General features: G+C 44.2%; 1 protein-coding gene across 1 annotated transcript in view; it reads right to left on the reverse strand.

The window, feature by feature from the left end:
- LRRC72 (leucine rich repeat containing 72) overlaps nucleotides 1-17,975 on the reverse strand; it is a 54,135-nt gene that overhangs the window by 26,414 nt on the left and 9,746 nt on the right. Inside the window, exon 4 of the mRNA XM_089660252.1 lies at nucleotides 16,856-16,937. Within this exon, the coding sequence (XP_089516378.1) occupies nucleotides 16,856-16,937 (82 nt within the window). The remainder of the gene's footprint in view (nucleotides 1-16,855; nucleotides 16,938-17,975) is intronic.

The following is a 17,975-nucleotide window of genomic DNA, read 5'->3' on the forward strand; positions in this document are numbered from 1 at the left end:
AAATAACGTGCAACATTAAACATTTTCAACAATTTCCATTTTATTCTCTAGGGTCTCTGCTAAATAAATATACAAGTGTGATATATATATATATATATACACACACACACACACATATACATACATATACACACACATTTGAGTTCAAAATAATAGCAGTGTGTTGAGAAAAGTGAATAAAGCTCAAAATCCTTCTAATAGCTTTTATTTCCATCCACACAAATGCATTGGGAACACGACACATTCTATTCCAAATCAAAACATGAAGAAAAATAGATCACATTTGTGTTGTTCCTCTAAAAAAAATTTAAGAAAAGTGAATATTAGACGGTTCAAAAAAATCGCAGTGTTTGTATTCTTCTTTACAAACTCAAACATTCACTATATAAACTGAAAAATGTTTGAAGATTTTGCTTTCCTTTGAATGACTTCATGAATATTTGGTTGTAGTCGCACTGTTTCTGAGAACTGCTGTACATCTGTGTTGCATGGAGTCACCCAACTTCTGGCCCCTGTGATCAGGTATTCCAGCCCAGGATGATTGGACCACATTCCACAGTTCTTCTCTATTTCTTGGTTTTGCCTCAGAAACGGCATTTTTGATGTCACCCCACAAGTTTTCTATTGGATTAAGATCCGGGGATTGGGCTGGCCACTCCATAACGTCAATCTTGTTGGTCTGGAACCAAGATGTTGCACGTTTACTGGTGTGTTTGGGGTCGTTGTCTTGTTGGAACACCCATTTCAAGGGCATTTCCTCTTCAGCATAAGGCAGCATGACCTCTTCAAGTATTCTGATGGATTCAAACTGATCCATGATCCCTGGTATGCGATAAATAGGCCCAACACCGTAGTATGAGAAACATCCCCATATCATGATGCTTGCACCACCATGCTTCACTGTCTTCACAGTGTACTGTGGCTTGAATTCAGTGTTTGGGGGTCGTCTGACAAACTGTCTCCGGCCACTAGACCCAAAAAGAACAATCTTACTTTCATCAGTCCACAAAATGTTGCGCCATTTCTCTTTAGGCCAGTCAATGTGCTCTTTTGCAAATTGTAACCTCTTCAGCACACGTCTTTTTCCCAACAGTGGGACTTTGCGGGGACTTCTTGCAGATAGCTTGGCTTCACATAGGCGTCTTCTAATTGTAACAGTACTCACAGGGAACTTTACACCTTCTTTCATCTTCCTGGAGCTGATTGTTGGCTGAGTTCGCGCCATTTTGGCTATTCTTCTATCCATTCGAATGGTAGTTTTTCACTTTCTTCTATGTCTTTCAGGTTTTGGTTGCCATTTTAAAGCATTTGCGATCATTTTAGCTGAGCAGCCGATCATTTTCTGCACTTCTTTATATGTTTCCCCCTCTCCAATCAACTCTTTAATCAAGGTACGCTGTTCTTCTGAACAAAGTCTGGAACGACCCATTTTCCTCAGAATGTCAGAGAGAAATGCACTGTAACCAGCATGTGCAACATTTGCTGCCTTCCTTCCTTAAATAAGGGCAATAATTGCCACCTGTTTTTCAAAGGATGAATGACGTCACTAATAGAACTCCACACTGCTATTATTTTGAACACGCCCCTTTCAATGAGTGATTCAATTACACAGAATCAGCAGCATGCATGTCATGACTGTTGGGTCTGTTGGATTTCTATTACTCTACTACACCTGATAGTAAATTATTTGCCATGTAGAAATATCATTTCTACCAAAAACAGTGATTGATCCGGTTAGTGATGTCTGACTGCTATTATTTTGAACACAACTGTGTATATATAAATATATATATATATATATATATATACAGTGGGGATCGAAAGTTTGGGCACCCCAGCTAAACATTTGTATTAATGTGCATAAAGAAGCCAAGGAAAGATGGAAAAATCTCCAAAAGGCATCAAATTACAGATTAGACATTCTTATAATATGTCAACAAAAGTTAGATTTTATTTCCATCATTTACACTTTCAAAATAACAGAAAACAAAAAAATGGCGTCTGCAAAAGTTTGGGCACCCTGCAGAGTTAATATCTTGTACTGCCCCCTTTGGCAAGTATCACAGCTTGTAAACGCTTTTTGTAGCCAGCCAAGAGTCTTTCAATTCTTGTTTGAGGTATCTTTGCCCATTCTTCCTTACAAAAGTCTTCCAGTTCTTTGAGATTTCTGGGCTGTCTGTCACGCACTGCTCTTTTAAGGTCTATCCATATATTTTCAATGATGTTGAGGTCAGGAGATTGTGAAGGCCATGGCAAAACCTTCAGTTTACGCCTCTTGATGTAATCCCCCGTGGATTTCGAGGTGTGTTTAGGATCATTATCCATTTGTAGAAGCCATCCTCTCTTTAACTTCAGCTTTTTCACAGATGGCATCAAGTTACCATCCAAAATTTGCTGAAATTTTATTGAATCCATTTTTCCTTCTACTCGTGAGATGTTCCCTGTGCCACTGGCTGCAACACAACCCCAAAGCATGATTGATCCAACCCCATGCTTAACAGTTGGACAGAGGTTCTTTTCAATAAATTCTGTGCCCCTTCTTCTCCAAACGTACCTTTGCTCATTCCGGCCAAAAAGTTCAATTTTAACCTCATCGGTCCACAGAACTTGTTTCCAAAATGCATCAGGCTTGTCTATATGTTCATTTGCAAAGTTCAAACGATGATTTATGTGGTGAGGACGTAGAAGAGGTTTTCTTCTGATGACTCTTCCATGAAGACCATATTTGTACAAGTATCTCTTTATAGTGGAATAGTGTACCACAACTCCAGTGTCTGCCAGATCTTTCTGGAGGGATCGTGCAGTCAAACGTGGGTTTTGAATTGTTTTTCTCACAATCCTGCGAGCTGTTCTGTCTGATATTTTTCTTGGTCTTCCAGATCTTGCTTTAACTTCCACTGTTCCTGATGACTGCCATTTCTTAATTACATTCCGAACAGAGGATATTGACATCTGAAAACGCTTTGCTATCTTCTTATAGCCTTCTCCAGCTTTGTGAGCGTCAACTATTTTCAGTTTCAGTTTTCTAGACAACTGCTTAGAAGAACACATGGTGCTGATTATTAGGGCAAGGTCAGATGAGTCTGGGCATTTAAAACCTTTGAGATTGATATCACCTGGTTTTCCCAGACGATGATTGAGAACAATCCATGACACTGGCAGGTCTCAGCTTTGCAAAGGGGCAGTATAAATTCTGCAGGGTGCCCAAACTTTTGCAGACGCCATTTTTTTGTTTTCTGTTATTTTGAAAGTGTAAATGATGGAAATAAAATCTAACTTTTGTTGACATATTATAAGAATGTCTAATCTGTAATTTGATGCCTTTTGGAGATTTTGTCCATCTTTCCTTGGCTTCTTTATGCACATTAATACAAATTTTTAGCTGGGGTGTTCAAACTTTCGATCCCCACTGTATATAATGTTTGGGGGTGCTAAGCAATTTTCTAGCAAAAAAATCTGATTTTACTGGTAAACAAAAAGTGCCATAAAAGGCTTGGTCATCGCAGCTCGACCAGTTAGATGGCAGTGTGACAGAGTTCGCTGAAGGGCTTCATTTTAAGGTAAGTCCTTCATAATGTGCTAGAATGAAATAAATTCTAGCACATTATGACATTACCTTGCAAGGGATTTTTTTTTTTTAGATGCGGTTTACTACTGCTTTAACACATTAAGCACAGTAAAATAAACATCCCCTAGTAAAATATTTGTTAAAATTCTTACCCCAGCACTTGCGGTTTACAACTTTTAAAGTGTTACTAAACCCAGGACCCTGAATTAACTATATCCACTCTCCCAGGACCCTGCATTCACTATATCCGCTCTCCCCGGACCCTGCATTCACTATATCCGGTCTCCCCGGACCCCGCATTCACTATATCCGGTCTCCCCGGACCCTGCATTCACTATATCCGCTCTCCCCGGACCCCGCATTCACTATATCCGCTCTCCCCGGACCCCGCATTCACTATATCCGCTCTCCCCGGACCCCGCATTCACTATATCCGGTCTCCCCGGACCCCGCATTCACTATATCCGCTCTCCCCGGACCCCGCATTCACTATATCCGCTCTCCCCGGACCCTGCAGTCACTATATCCGCTCTCCCCGGACCCTGCATTCACTATATCCGCTCTCCCCGGACCCTGCAGTCACTATATCCGCTCTCCCCGGACCCTGCATTCACTATATCCGGTCTCCCCGGACCCTGCATTCACTATATCCGGTCTCCCCGGACCCCGCATTCACTATATCCGGTCTCCCCGGACCCTGCATTCACTATAGCTGCTCTCCCCGGACCCTGCATTCACTATATCTGGTCTCCCCGGACCCTGCATTCACTATATCCGGTCTCCCCGGACCCTGCATTCACTATATCTGGTCTCCCCGGACCCTGCATTCACTATATCTGGTCTCCCCGGACCCTGCATTCTCTATATCTGGTCTCCCCAGACATTGCATTCACTATATCTTGTCTCCCACATTACACACAACATGGAAATGCAATTATTTTAGTAAATATAAACTGCTAAATACCTTTTCTCATCAGCATTTAGAGCAGTCTTGTGACTTCAGTAAAGCACTGGTCAAAGCTTGTAGAAGTAGTTTTCTTTCTGCTCTAGAAAGATGCAGAATCCCTGACCCTCTGTTTGGACAGTGCTGATTGGCCCTGTTGATTACATGCACTCTCCCACGAAAAAAAAAAAAACCCTTTATAGCAATACACACTAATCTGAGCATGTGCATGTGGTTACAGGTTCAGTTTGTCTTATCAGGTGGACATTTGAACAAGAGGAGGAGCAGAGAAGACAGGATCAAACGGCCTTTTTACACAATGCGGAGGATTAACCCCTTAGGTTCCACAGTGAGTATAACAAGCATGCTTTACTGTATATACAGACTGATTGCACTGTTGGGGGATTAGTAACACTTTAATGCTGCTGGTTCCTGCTCTCTAAGGTTAGGTTCACACTAGTACAGTTTGATACAGTTTTCATTGAGATTTTGTAGTACAACTAGGTGTGTTTTGTTTTTAATGCATGTTTTACTGCTGCGACTCATCCCTGCTGTTAGTAGCCAGCAGGGCTGAGTCTTTGGTTGTTAAAAGGTGCTTTGCTAGGGGGGTTCCCCCCCATGTTGAGGGGGGGTATGTGCAGGGGCGGACTGACCATTTGGAAACTCAGGCACCGCCCGAGGGCCCGGGGTCAGTAGGGGGCCCCATGAGATGCCCCTGGTACCTTTTTCATAGGCTTTTTTGAGTTTGGGCAAGGACACAGGGGCCCCATGATCCCCTATTGCCCGGGGGCCCCATGAGTTGTCAGTCTGCCCCTGGGTATGTGGCCTGCTGAGCTGCATGCTCAAATAAGGGTGAATCTGGTATTCATTTTGGGGGGACCCCACGCATATTTTATTTTTTGCTTTTTTCGGTATGGGGTCCAACTTAAATCCAAACCAGACCTGAAGAGCCTGGTATGGATTAAGGGGAGACACCCATGCCGGCTCTTTTGTTTACATTCTGCTGTCAGCGGGGAATCCCTCTCTGACAGCAGGGATGAATCATCATTGTTAGGATGCCGGTGGGTACCTGCTTCTTAACAACCGCTGGCAGCAATGATGAGTCATTGGTTGTTAGGGCACCGGCTGGTGCCGGCTCCTAACAACCAGACAAAAAAAAAGACATGCTGATGCAATTATTTTTTGTTTCCATTTAGGTCTACGGACCACAAAATCACACTGCATTGCACAAAAGTAGCACAGGACCCTTCACCAAAGTCACATCACAGCTGTGCTGCATTGATGTGAACAGGCACCACTGGAAATAATGCCCTTTTCATTGTCATGCGATTCAACGAGACCCCAGTTGCATCTGAAATCACATCAGTGTAAACCAAGTCTTAATGCTGCTTCCCTGAACTTCCAGTCTTCATGGGAAAGAGTTTACAATGGAAAATGTAGTCTCCAGCCTATCTCTTAACTTGGAGAAGGGAGGTGGAAGGAGGAAGAGGGAGATGCAAGGGAGTGCCTTGCCATCCTGGGGCTGTGTGTTTCTATTGAAGCACACAGTGTAATGAGACACAACTCTAGCCCCTTCATGCAAGAGTGGCTTCACAGGATGCTGCAAGAGAAAGGAGCCACCCTGAAACAGGAAGAATGGAGCAGCAATCATGACACCAGCTTAAACTGGGACTTCAACCCTTTGCTTGGTAATGTTGGTACTTAATGCTGAACCCTAGCTTCATCTTCAGTCTTGTATAAGCTTCTCTCTTGTACAGAAATTACCATTTTACTGCACACTGCGAGTTTCTCACAATGTGCATAAGAATCTGCAGTAAGTCGAATACAGCTCGTCTTATTTCTTGGCTGCAAAACTTCTAGCATCATCTAGCACTTTCCTCCCCAGCCTGACCGTCCCTGGCCCACTCCTTTCATACACTGGATATCAGGTATTTAAAAAATGGAGGCTCAGCATCACATGTGGGTGTTACCTAGGGTGGGCATACAAAGCAGTCTGCCTAGGAATGCCCACTCCGCCACACTGACACCTACCCATCAAGGCATTTTTATATTTGCATAACTCCTCCCAAGAGCTGGCACATGGTCTGCATTAGGACTGAGGCTGGGTTTTCTGTGCGAATTCTGCACCGCATCAGAATCGCACCCCGTTCATGGGAACTGCTGCGGGTGTGTATGTTAACTAGTTATATGGTCCTATGTGATCGATATGACCTATACATCTCTTATAGAGTGAAAGCTCCTCCGGTGACTTTCCACATATTGTTTGTTTCACTACAGGATGGGGACATCATGGTGCTTTTCATAGGAAACAGGATATTCCACGTGTATCTCAACAGGCAGAAGATCTATTGGGATTTGTCTTGTTTTCCTTACAGAAAGTGGTGTGTAGTCCACATACAGTGGTGAAGAAACCATTTCAAGCAGTGCTCTGCTATTTGCATCTATCCTTCCATCCTGGTAACAAATGGGGCTTATTCTCATTTAAGAGCCCTAGGAAACAGTCGCTTATATTACAGATGAATGGGCCCCAACCACATGTGCCGGCATAGAAATGTACTGCATTTTATATATGACATTCATTTTTTTGTCTTATATAGGCCTAGAGGCATGTTTCTCTTTTTGACGCATACTGTGCTTGCTGCATTGCATACATGTGATATTTTATATCTATAGTATAATTTTTTGAAACTCCCTGCTTGGGATATAACCATTTGGGTAGTAGCATATGTCTACATATTTACAACATGTTACATGGTATACCTATGGTATAATTTTTACATACACCTCCTGTGGGAAGTGTTCACCTATGCGCCAGTGCTACAAAGACTTTAGACTCTAGCAGTCACTGTCCTTGTTGCACATGTACTTAGACCGGTCTTGGTGTCATTTTTAATGGTTTTAGGTCTATGTGTATTGTCTCATACTGAGGTGATGGTAAACCAGGGCGATTGCCCAAATGTCAAATTTGTATATGTAATAAAGCATAATTTTTGGAAATTTTTCTGAGTATCACATTCTGTTCATAATGTAGCCACTTTCTCTGTGAATTTCTTTTCACAACCCCCCCTTTTTTTGTGTATGTTAACCCCCCTGGTGGTATTCCCGAGTGTAGCTCGGGGTTAACTTTCAGCACCAGAAGCGGCAACCCCGAGCTACACTCGGGAATACACTGCAGTGTTGCTCAGGGATTCCCTCGATCACTTACCTTGTTCTGCGCTCCCGCGATGTCCCTACTGCAATGTCCCCAGCCATCTCCTCCGGCCGATGCCGGCATCTGTCTTCCGGGTTACGTTCCCTGCGATGTTGGGACGTACGGGGACGGAACGGCGGGAAATTCAAAAATTTGAAAAAAGTGACATTCACTAAAATCACATAGTATAACATTCCTGTATCAAACCATTTCACATACATTTTGTCCCGAGTGCTTTGTCCGGCGCCCTGCCTGCATTTTTACTGTTCTTTCTGCCTGGAAACTGAGAAACGTCCATGGCGTCCAAAAGGCGTCCCTTTAGGTCAGACGCGGTTTTAGACCGGCTAGAGAACAGCGATAGTAAATCAGAACCACTTGCAGAATTGAGTGATAATGATTCGTGGGGGAAATTCATCATCAGACACTGAAAACGATTCTGCGACTTTGCTCAGTGATGTGCGAACTTGGCGCTCTATTTCAAATTTCAGTGTTTTTGGTTTGATTACATTATTGAATTTAATTTATTATTATTATATTATTATTTTTTATGATTATTTATTAAATTATAATTTATGATTTCATGTTTCAAATATTATCATACCCGGGATGTTTACTAGACTCTTGTTCGGACAGATTTCAGTGAGTTATTCCTAAGAATTACAGGCCTACAATAAAAAAAACTACATATTTCAATGCAAAAAAAGGTACCGCTTTGAGCACAGAAATATGGCCATAATCAGTCCGCTAGAGAGGTTAAGTTAACAACACCCTGAAATCGGTCTGCAAAACGCAGTGCGATGTGCAGAATCGGATCGCATAGGTGTGAATACCCATGCGATCCGATTCTAGTGCGGACCCAAAAAAGGGTCATGCACCTTTTTGATACGGTGCGATTGGAGCCATACAAAATGTATGACTCCAATCGCACCGCACACAAATCGCATTTGATTTGCAGAGGAACGCGGTGCGGTTCCTATCCAAATCACATGCGATATACCGCACTGCATTAGTCTGAAGACTCTTGAGAAGTGTACTGAGGGATTTTACAAAATGTAACAGGGTTTTTTTTTTTGTACAGCTATCTAACAAAGGGTTCAACTTCAAATACTTTATATTCTCTACAAAGTTTGTTCGTGTTCTGCGGTTCTACTTGTGATGTCAATCATTCAAAGAGTACACAACTTTATTACTCCGATCCCTGTGCGCAGTATGATCTTCATGAAAGGATGGGCCATACACAGATCAGGACTTCTTTGAGATACGAGGCTGACCTCCCTATTACCCCACTGTTCCCTTTGCTCTATTTTAGTCCAGAATTTGTCCGTGATCATTAGAGAAGCAGCTGGAACTTTTTTCTTCCTCTGGAAAGGCTTCCCTGTGTAAAGTTGTGCCTGTCCTCCAGTTAAATGATTCAGAAAGAGTCTTCACACATCTGAAGGGGTCTGGGACAGACCTTCCATGCCCTGCCTTGTACAGATCTAAGACCATGACAAAAGGGAATCAAAGGGGAGGCAAGAGACAGCAAATACAAATGAAATCTCTTCCTCTGATATAATCCTCGCATCACTTCCACTTGTGTCTCCTGCAGTCAAATGGAAGGCACATAGCACCCTATTTCCCTGATTAGAGAGCCGTGTGTCAGCCATGAGGAAACAATGGCAAGGTACGTCTTATAGTGCAGGGCTCTCCAAACTTTCTAAACAAAGGGCCAGTTTACTGTTCTTCAAACTTTAGGGGAGCTAGACTGTGGCTTGTGGATGAAGATAATGTCCCAGCATCAGTGGAAGTAAACAATGCCCCATCATTGGTGTCAGTGGGATGAGTAGTGCGCCATCATTGGAGTCAGTGGGATGAGTAGTGCCCCATCATTGGAGTCAGTGGGATGAGTAGTGCCCCATTATTGGTGTCAGTGGGATGAGTAGTGCCCCATCATTGGAGTCAGTGGGATGAGTAGTACCCCATCATTGGTGTCAGTGGGAGGAATAGTGCCCCATCATTGATGTCAGTGGGAGGAACAGTGTCCCATCATTGGTGTCAGTGGGAGGAATAGTGTCCCATCGTAGGTGTCAGTGGAAGGAACAGTGCCCCATCATTGATGTCAGTGGGAGGAATAGTGCCCCATCTTTGGTGTCAGTAGGAGGAATAGTGCCCCATCTTTGGTGTCAGTAGGAGGAATAGTGTCCCATCATCGATGTCAGTGGGAGGAATAGTGTCCCATCATCGGTGTCAGTGGGAGAAAAAGTGCCCCATCATTGGTGTCAGTGGGAGAAATAGTGCCCCATCATTGGTGTCAGTGGGAGGAATAGTGCCCCATCATTGGTGTCAGTGGGAGGAATAGTGCCCCATCATTGGTGTCAGTGGGAGGAATAGTGCCCCATCATTGGTGTCAGTGGGAGGAATAGTGCCCCATCATTGGTGTCAGTGGGAGGAATAGTGCCCCATCATTGGTGTCAGTGGGAGGAATAGTGCCCCATCATTGGTGTCAGTGGGAGGAATAGTGCCCCATCATTGGTGTCAGTGGGAGGAATAGTGCCCCATCATTGGTGTCAGTGGGAGGAATAGTTCCCCATCATTGGTGTCAGTGGGAGAAATAGTGTCCCATCATTGGTGTCAGTGGGAGGAATTGTGTCCCATCGTTGGTGTCAGTGGGAGGAATTGTGTCCCATCGTTGGTGTCAGTGGGAGGAATTGTGTCCCATCGTTGGTGTCAGTGGGAGCAATCGTGCCCTATCATTGGTATCAGTGTGAAGAATAGTGCCCTGTCTTTGGTGTCAGTTGAAGGAATAGTGCCCCATCATTGGTGTCACTGGGAGGAAAAGTGTCCCATTGTCGGGATTAGTGGGAGGAATAGTGCCCCATCATTGGTGTCAGTAGGAGGAATAGTGCCCCATCATTGGTGTCAGTAGGAGGAATAGTGCCCCATCATTGGTGTCAGTGGGAGGAATAGTGTCCCATTGTCAGGATTAGTGGGAGGAATAGTGCCCCATTGTTGCTGACAGGGGGGGAATAAAGCCTCAAGGGCCGGATAAAAGCAAGGAATGGGCTGCAGATTGGAGACTGCTTTTATATTGTATGCATATGTAGTGTGCAGGGCTGCTGTTAGAAATCACGGGGCCCCATAAAGCCTGTCCGACAGCCCCTCCTTCCTGAAAATATCAAATTATATTTTTTCTAAAATGCCACTTTGCAGGCAAAAATTATACCCATTCAATTGAATAGCGCTGCTCTGCAAATGCCGTGCAATTAGTGCATGTTAAAGGAGGCGGTGAGGAGGTAATAGGACTACTCAGCTCCTGTCAAGAGCGATTCAAATGCTGACTACTCTCCTGCCCTGACCTCCCTTTTGAACTTATGGGGCCCGGGCCTGGAACATGAGGGGTGGGGTGGACTGCCTTATCATCCGCCCTGATGAAACAAAGGCAATTGTTCTGTCTCTCCAATCTAAGCACTGAAAGTGTGATCTCTGTAAATACAGTTGTGATGAGATAGCGATAACTCCAATCTTAGTTGAATGACACAGGAAGTGACTCGATTGGATGACACCTTGTAGATCTTATGAAGTTTATTCCACAAACTGAGAATCTTACAACAATGAACATCGGATAGGCCAAAAGATCATAATGTTTCCTGCTCCATGACAGGAGGCTAGAAGCTGCAATGCATTTCTGGGAAAAGGGGGGGGGGCTATCTATACAGCATTAACTAAACCAGAGGAAAGGGAGGAGCAGAGACAAAATACAGAGAACACTTAAAGGCATATGACAGTCATGTGCAACATGACAGCAATGTACATCTTATATGTATAGTATGTGCGTGGCCAGTATTAGCTCCTCTATTGATGGGCTTTTTTTTTTTCGTAGCTTCACGCAGGTTTTTTATAAGTCTATGAAAATGCAAAACCCACTTGATGCAAGTTAGAAGGCAGTCAGTTTTGAATGATATCCGAAGCATGTCAATCTGATGCCATTGGCACGAGCCCAGAGCCCATCAACACAGGTCCTTAGGCATGTCAGCTGCAGGGGTGGACTGACCATTTGGAAAATCGGGCACTGCCTGAAGGCCCGGGGTCAGTAGGGGGCCCCATGAGATGCCCCTGGTACCTTTTTCATAGGCTTTTTTGAGTTTGGGCAAGGACTCGGGGGTCCCATGATCCCCTATTGCCTGGGACCCCATGAGTTGTCAGTCCGCCCCTGGTCAGCTGTTTAATAATAAGTACCATAAAAGGTGACTATACACACTTATTACAAAGCAGGGCCTCCAAACTATGGCCTGCATGAAAAATCTGCCCTGAAATAGGATAGCATACAGCTAGGGTCAGGTTCCACCCACTGTGATGCCTGTCTTGAAGTCAACTGGCTGCTGGGACCGCTGGCGTCTTAGCAACTGATGACTTGCTTGCCCCAGCAGTACGGAACTTCCTATATCAATGCCTGCCCTGCTTCCTGCCCCTCGCCCTGCTGCTGTACTGACTACATCCAATGGGAACGATCCCTGGGGTGAGATGGCAACCATAGGATACCCTTTACTAGATTTCCCTTCCTTTAGATTGTAAGCTCCACGAGCCGGGCCCTCCTATTCCTTCTGTACTGAAATGTATTGTAATTGTACTGTCTCCCTTTTAGTGTAAAGTGCTGAGCAAACTGTTGGCGCCATATAAATCCTGTATAATAATAATATAAATCCTGTATAATAATAATATAAATCCTGTATAATAATAATAATATAAATCCTGTAAAATAATAATAATAATATAAATCCTGTATAATAATAATATAAATCCTGTATAATAATAATAATATAAATCCTGTATAATAATAATAATATAAATCCTGTATAATAATAATATAAATCCTGTAAAATAATAATAATACCGTATTTGCCGGCGTATAAGACGACCCCCCTACTTTTCCTGCTAAAATGTAGTGTTTGGGCTATACTCGCCATATAAGACTACCCCTCTTCCAATGCACACCAGTGGGAGGAATAGTGCCCCATCATTGGTATCAGTGGGAGGAATAGTGCCCCATCATTGGTATCAGTGGCAGGAATAGTGCCCCATCATTGGTGTCAGTGGGAGGAATAGTGCCCCATCATTGGTGTCAGTGGGAGGAATAGTGCCCCATCATTGGTGTCAGTGGGAGGAATAGTGCCCCATCATTGGTGTCAGTGGGAGGAATAGTGCCCCATCATTGGTGTCAGTGGGAGGAATAGTGCCCCATCATTGGTGTCAGTGGGAGGAATAGTGCCCCATCATTGGTGTCAGTGGGAGGAATAGTGCCCCATCATTGGTGTCAGTGGGAGGAATAGTGCCCCATCATTGGTGTCAGTGGGAGGAATAGTGCCCCATCATTGGTGTCAGTGGGAGGAATAGTGCCCCATCATTGGTGTCAGTGGGAGGAATAGTGCCCCATCATTGGTGTCAGTGGGAGGAATAGTGTCCCATCATTGGTGTCAGTGGGAGGATTAGTGCCCCATCATTGGTGTCAGTGGGAGGAATAGTGTCCCATCATTGGTGTCAGTGGGAGGAATAGTGCCCCATCATTGGTGTCAGTGGGAGGAATAGTGCCCCATCATTGGTGTCAGTGGGAGGAATAGTGTCCCATCATTGGTGTCAGTGGGAGGAATAGTGTCCCATCGTTGGTGTCAGTGGGAGCAATCGTGCCCTATCATTGGTATCAGTGTGAAGAATAGTGCCCTGTCTTTGGTGTCAGTTGGAGGAATAGTGCCCCATCATTGGTGTCACTGGGAGGAAAAGTGTCCCATTGTCGGGATTAGTGGGAGGAATAGTGCCCCATCATTGGTGTCAGTAGGAGGAATAGTGCCCCATCATTGGTGTCAGTGGGAGGAATAGTGTCCCATTGTCAGGATTAGTGGGAGGAATAGTGCCCCATTGTTGCTGACAGGGGGGGAATAAAGCCTCAAGGGCCGGATAAAAGCAAGGAATGGGCTGCAGATTGGAGACTGCTTTTATATTGTATGCATATGTAGTGTGCAGGGCTGCTGTTAGAAATCACGGGGCCCCATAAAGCCTGTCCGACAGCCCCTCCTTCCTGAAAATATCAAATTATATTTTTTCTAAAATGCTACTTTGCAGGCAAAAATTATACCCATTCAATTGAATAGCGCTGCTCTGCAAATGCCCTGCAATTAGTGCATGTTAAAGGAGGAGGTGAGGAGGTAGTAGGACTACTCAGCTCCTGTCAAGAGCGATTCAAATGCTGACTACTCTCCTGCCCTGACCTCCCTTTTGAACTTATGGGGCCCGGGCCTGGAACATGAGGGGTGGGGTGGACTGCCTTATCATCCGCCCTGATGAAACAAAGGCAATTGTTCTGTCTCTCCAATCTAAGCACTGAAAGTGTGATCTCTGTAAATACAGTTGTGATGAGATAGCGATAACTCCAATCTTAGTTGAATGACACAGGAAGTGACTCGATTGGATGACACCTTGTAGATCTTATGAAGTTTATTCCACAAACTGAGAATCTTACAACAATGAACATCGGATAGGCCAAAAGATCATAATGTTTCCTGCTCCATGACAGGAGGCTAGAAGCTGCAATGCATTTCTGGGAAAAGGGGGGGGGGGCTATCTATACAGCATTAACTAAACCAGAGGAAAGGGAGGAGCAGAGACAAAATACAGAGAACACTTAAAGGCATATGACAGTCATGTGCAACATGACAGCAATGTACATCTTATATGTATAGTATGTGCGTGGCCAGTATTAGCTCCTCTATTGATGGGCTTTTTTTTTTTCGTAGCTTCACGCAGGTTTTTTATAAGTCTATGAAAATGCAAAACCCACTTGATGCAAGTTAGAAGGCAGTCAGTTTTGAATGATATCCGAAGCATGTCAATCTGATGCCATTGGCACGAGCCCAGAGCCCATCAACACAGGTCCTTAGGCATGTCAGCTGCAGGGGTGGACTGACCATTTGGAAAATCGGGCACTGCCTGAAGGCCCGGGGTCAGTAGGGGGCCCCATGAGATGCCCCTGGTACCTTTTTCATAGGCTTTTTTGAGTTTGGGCAAGGACTCGGGGGTCCCATGATCCCCTATTGCCTGGGACCCCATGAGTTGTCAGTCCGCCCCTGGTCAGCTGTTTAATAATAAGTACCATAAAAGGTGACTATACACACTTATTACAAAGCAGGGCCTCCAAACTATGGCCTGCATGAAAAATCTGCCCTGAAATAGGATAGCATACAGCTAGGGTCAGGTTCCACCCACTGTGATGCCTGTCTTGAAGTCAACTGGCTGCTGGGACCGCTGGCGTCTTAGCAACTGATGACTTGCTTGCCCCAGCAGTACGGAACTTCCTATATCAATGCCTGCCCTGCTTCCTGCCCCTCGCCCTGCTGCTGTACTGACTACATCCAATGGGAACGATCCCTGGGGTGAGATGGCAACCATAGGATACCCTTTACTAGATTTCCCTTCCTTTAGATTGTAAGCTCCACGAGCCGGGCCCTCCTATTCCTTCTGTACTGAAATGTATTGTAATTGTACTGTCTCCCTTTTAGTGTAAAGTGCTGAGCAAACTGTTGGCGCCATATAAATCCTGTATAATAATAATATAAATCCTGTATAATAATAATATAAATCCTGTATAATAATAATAATATAAATCCTGTAAAATAATAATAATAATATAAATCCTGTATAATAATAATATAAATCCTGTATAATAATAATAATATAAATCCTGTATAATAATAATATAAATCCTGTAAAATAATAATAATACCGTATTTGCCGGCGTATAAGACGACCCCCCTACTTTTCCTGCTAAAATGTAGTGTTTGGGCTATACTCGCCATATAAGACTACCCCTCTTCCAATGCACACCAGTGGGAGGAATAGTGCCCCATCATTGGTATCAGTGGGAGGAATAGTGCCCCATCATTGGTATCAGTGGCAGGAATAGTGCCCCATCATTGGTGTCAGTGGGAGGAATAGTGCCCCATCATTGGTATCAGTGGGGGGAATAGTGCCCCATCATTGGTGTCAGTGGGGGGGTGGAATAGTGCCCCATCATTGGTGTCAGTGGGGGGTGGAATAGTGCCCCATCATTGGTGTCAGTGGGGGGTGGAATAGTGCCCCATCATTGGTGTTAGTAGGGGGGAGGAATAGTGCCCCATCGTTGGTGTCAGTGGGAGGAATAGTGCCCCATCGTTGTTGTCAGTGGGAGGAATAGTGCTCCATCATTGGTGTCAGTGGGAGGAATAGTGCTCCATCATTGGTATCAGTGACACCAATGATGGGGCACTATTCCTCCTACTGACACTTGCTGACCCTGTTCTCGTATGGTGCTGCTGCAGCCAGCATATGTGGTTGCAGCAGCACCTCTACATTGAACACTTACCTGCTGGTCCTGCACTCGATTTTCGCGGGGCCGCTCGGCTCCGCCCCCTCGCCGGTGATTGGCCGCCTGTGTGCCTTTCCTGAGCTACAGTTCTGGCGGCCAATCACCGATGAGGAGGCGGAGCCGAGCAGCCGCGCGAACATCCAGTGGCCAAACTGAAGGAGCAGCCGCGCTTCCTGGACCGGATCGTCGTGGGACCGGAGCCAGGTAAGAAACAGCAGCCCCTGCCCACCCCTGTACTTATTGTCCCTTCCGTTGGAAGGGGGGGGGGGGCGGCGGTGGCACCGCGCCGCCCCCCCCCTAAAAAGTGTCAGTATGCCGTATACCGGCGTATAAGACGACCCCCAACTTTTGAGAAGATTTTCAAGGGGTAAAAAGTCGTCTTATACGCCGGCAAATACGGTAATATAAATCCTGTATAATAATAATATAAATCCTGTATAATAATAATAATAATAATAATAATATAAATCCTGTATAATAATAATAATAATAATAATAATATAAATCCTGTATAATAATAATAATATAAATCCTGTAAAATAATAATAATAATATAAATCCTGTATAATAATAATATAAATCTTGTAAAATAATAATAATAATATAAATCCTGTATAATAATAATATAAATCCTGTATAATAATAATAATAATAATAATATAAATCCTGTATAATAATAATATAAATCCTGTAAAATAATAATAATAATAATATAAATCCTGTAAAATAATAATAATAATAATCTGCAGTACTGACAAACATGCAGGATTTTTCAGTTTTTACCTGTTACATCGCAGAGCTCATTGTGGTCGAGGTGGAGCTCAGACAGACGGAAATTATTGCATAAAAAGTTTACCCTGGATATCTGAAAACACAAAATAATCAATGATATCATAAATCATGGAAGATATCTAAACATTGAATAATATATTATGTTTTCTAAAAATGTTTAAGCCCGGGTTCACACTGATGCGGTGTGGAATTTGCAGCGTTTTCAGTGCAAATTCCGCACCGTATCACAATCGCACCCCGTTCATACGAACCGATGTGGGCGTGTATGTTAACAACACCCCGAAAAGCAGTCCACAAAACGCGGTGCGATGTGCAGAATCGGATCGCATAGGTGTGAATTCCCGTGCGATCCGATTCTAGTGCGCACCAAAAAAGGGTTCTGCACGTTTTCGGTGCGGGTGCGGTGCGAATAGAGCCATATAAAATGTACGGCTCTAATCGCACCGCATACAAATCCCATGTGATTTGTACGGGAATGCGGTGCGGTTCCTGTGTGAATCACATGGGATTTACCGCACCACTGTAATGTGAACCTAGGCTGAACGGTCGATCTAACCAACACTGTGAGACGTTGGGTAAGTTTCTTGACAGCTCCAAATATTTCCTATGCAGAATACCCTGCTAAAGGTATTAGTTTTGTTACAAACCACATTAGTTTTGGGTGCTAAAGCAGAGCTCTATGCAGATATAAAAAAAACACATATTATGCAGCTTTGTAATCATTACATCATTCAATTTATGGGTTTTTTTTTTTATGCAAGCAGTGTAGGTATTTTACCTGGTATCAGGCTACTGCAACTCCTGTAGAGAAGGACTGGAGCGTGAGAGGAAGAAGCAGCACAAGGAGCCAATCAGTTAATGTGCTAAGATGCATGCTGATAGGAGGAGAGAGCAGAGTGACAGAGAGATGAGCTCATTCCTGTGCTGCTTCTACTATTACTATCCAGTCACAGGTAAGGGGGCGGGCCCTGGATGACCTCAGCTTACAGCTCTGGTGCCTAACCTGTAGCCATAGGGCCTTGTGAAGCCCTTTGGTACTTGATGTGTGGCCGTCTGACCCCAGAAACCTATATTGGGAGCAATTAATTGTAAAGGGTTTATACCAGTGATC

Source organism: Staurois parvus, unplaced genomic scaffold, assembly GCF_062004578.1.
Source record: "Staurois parvus isolate SC_StPar_1 unplaced genomic scaffold, SC_StPar_1.0 ptg001220l, whole genome shotgun sequence".
In the NCBI taxonomy this organism is placed as follows: Eukaryota; Metazoa; Chordata; class Amphibia; order Anura; family Ranidae; genus Staurois; species Staurois parvus.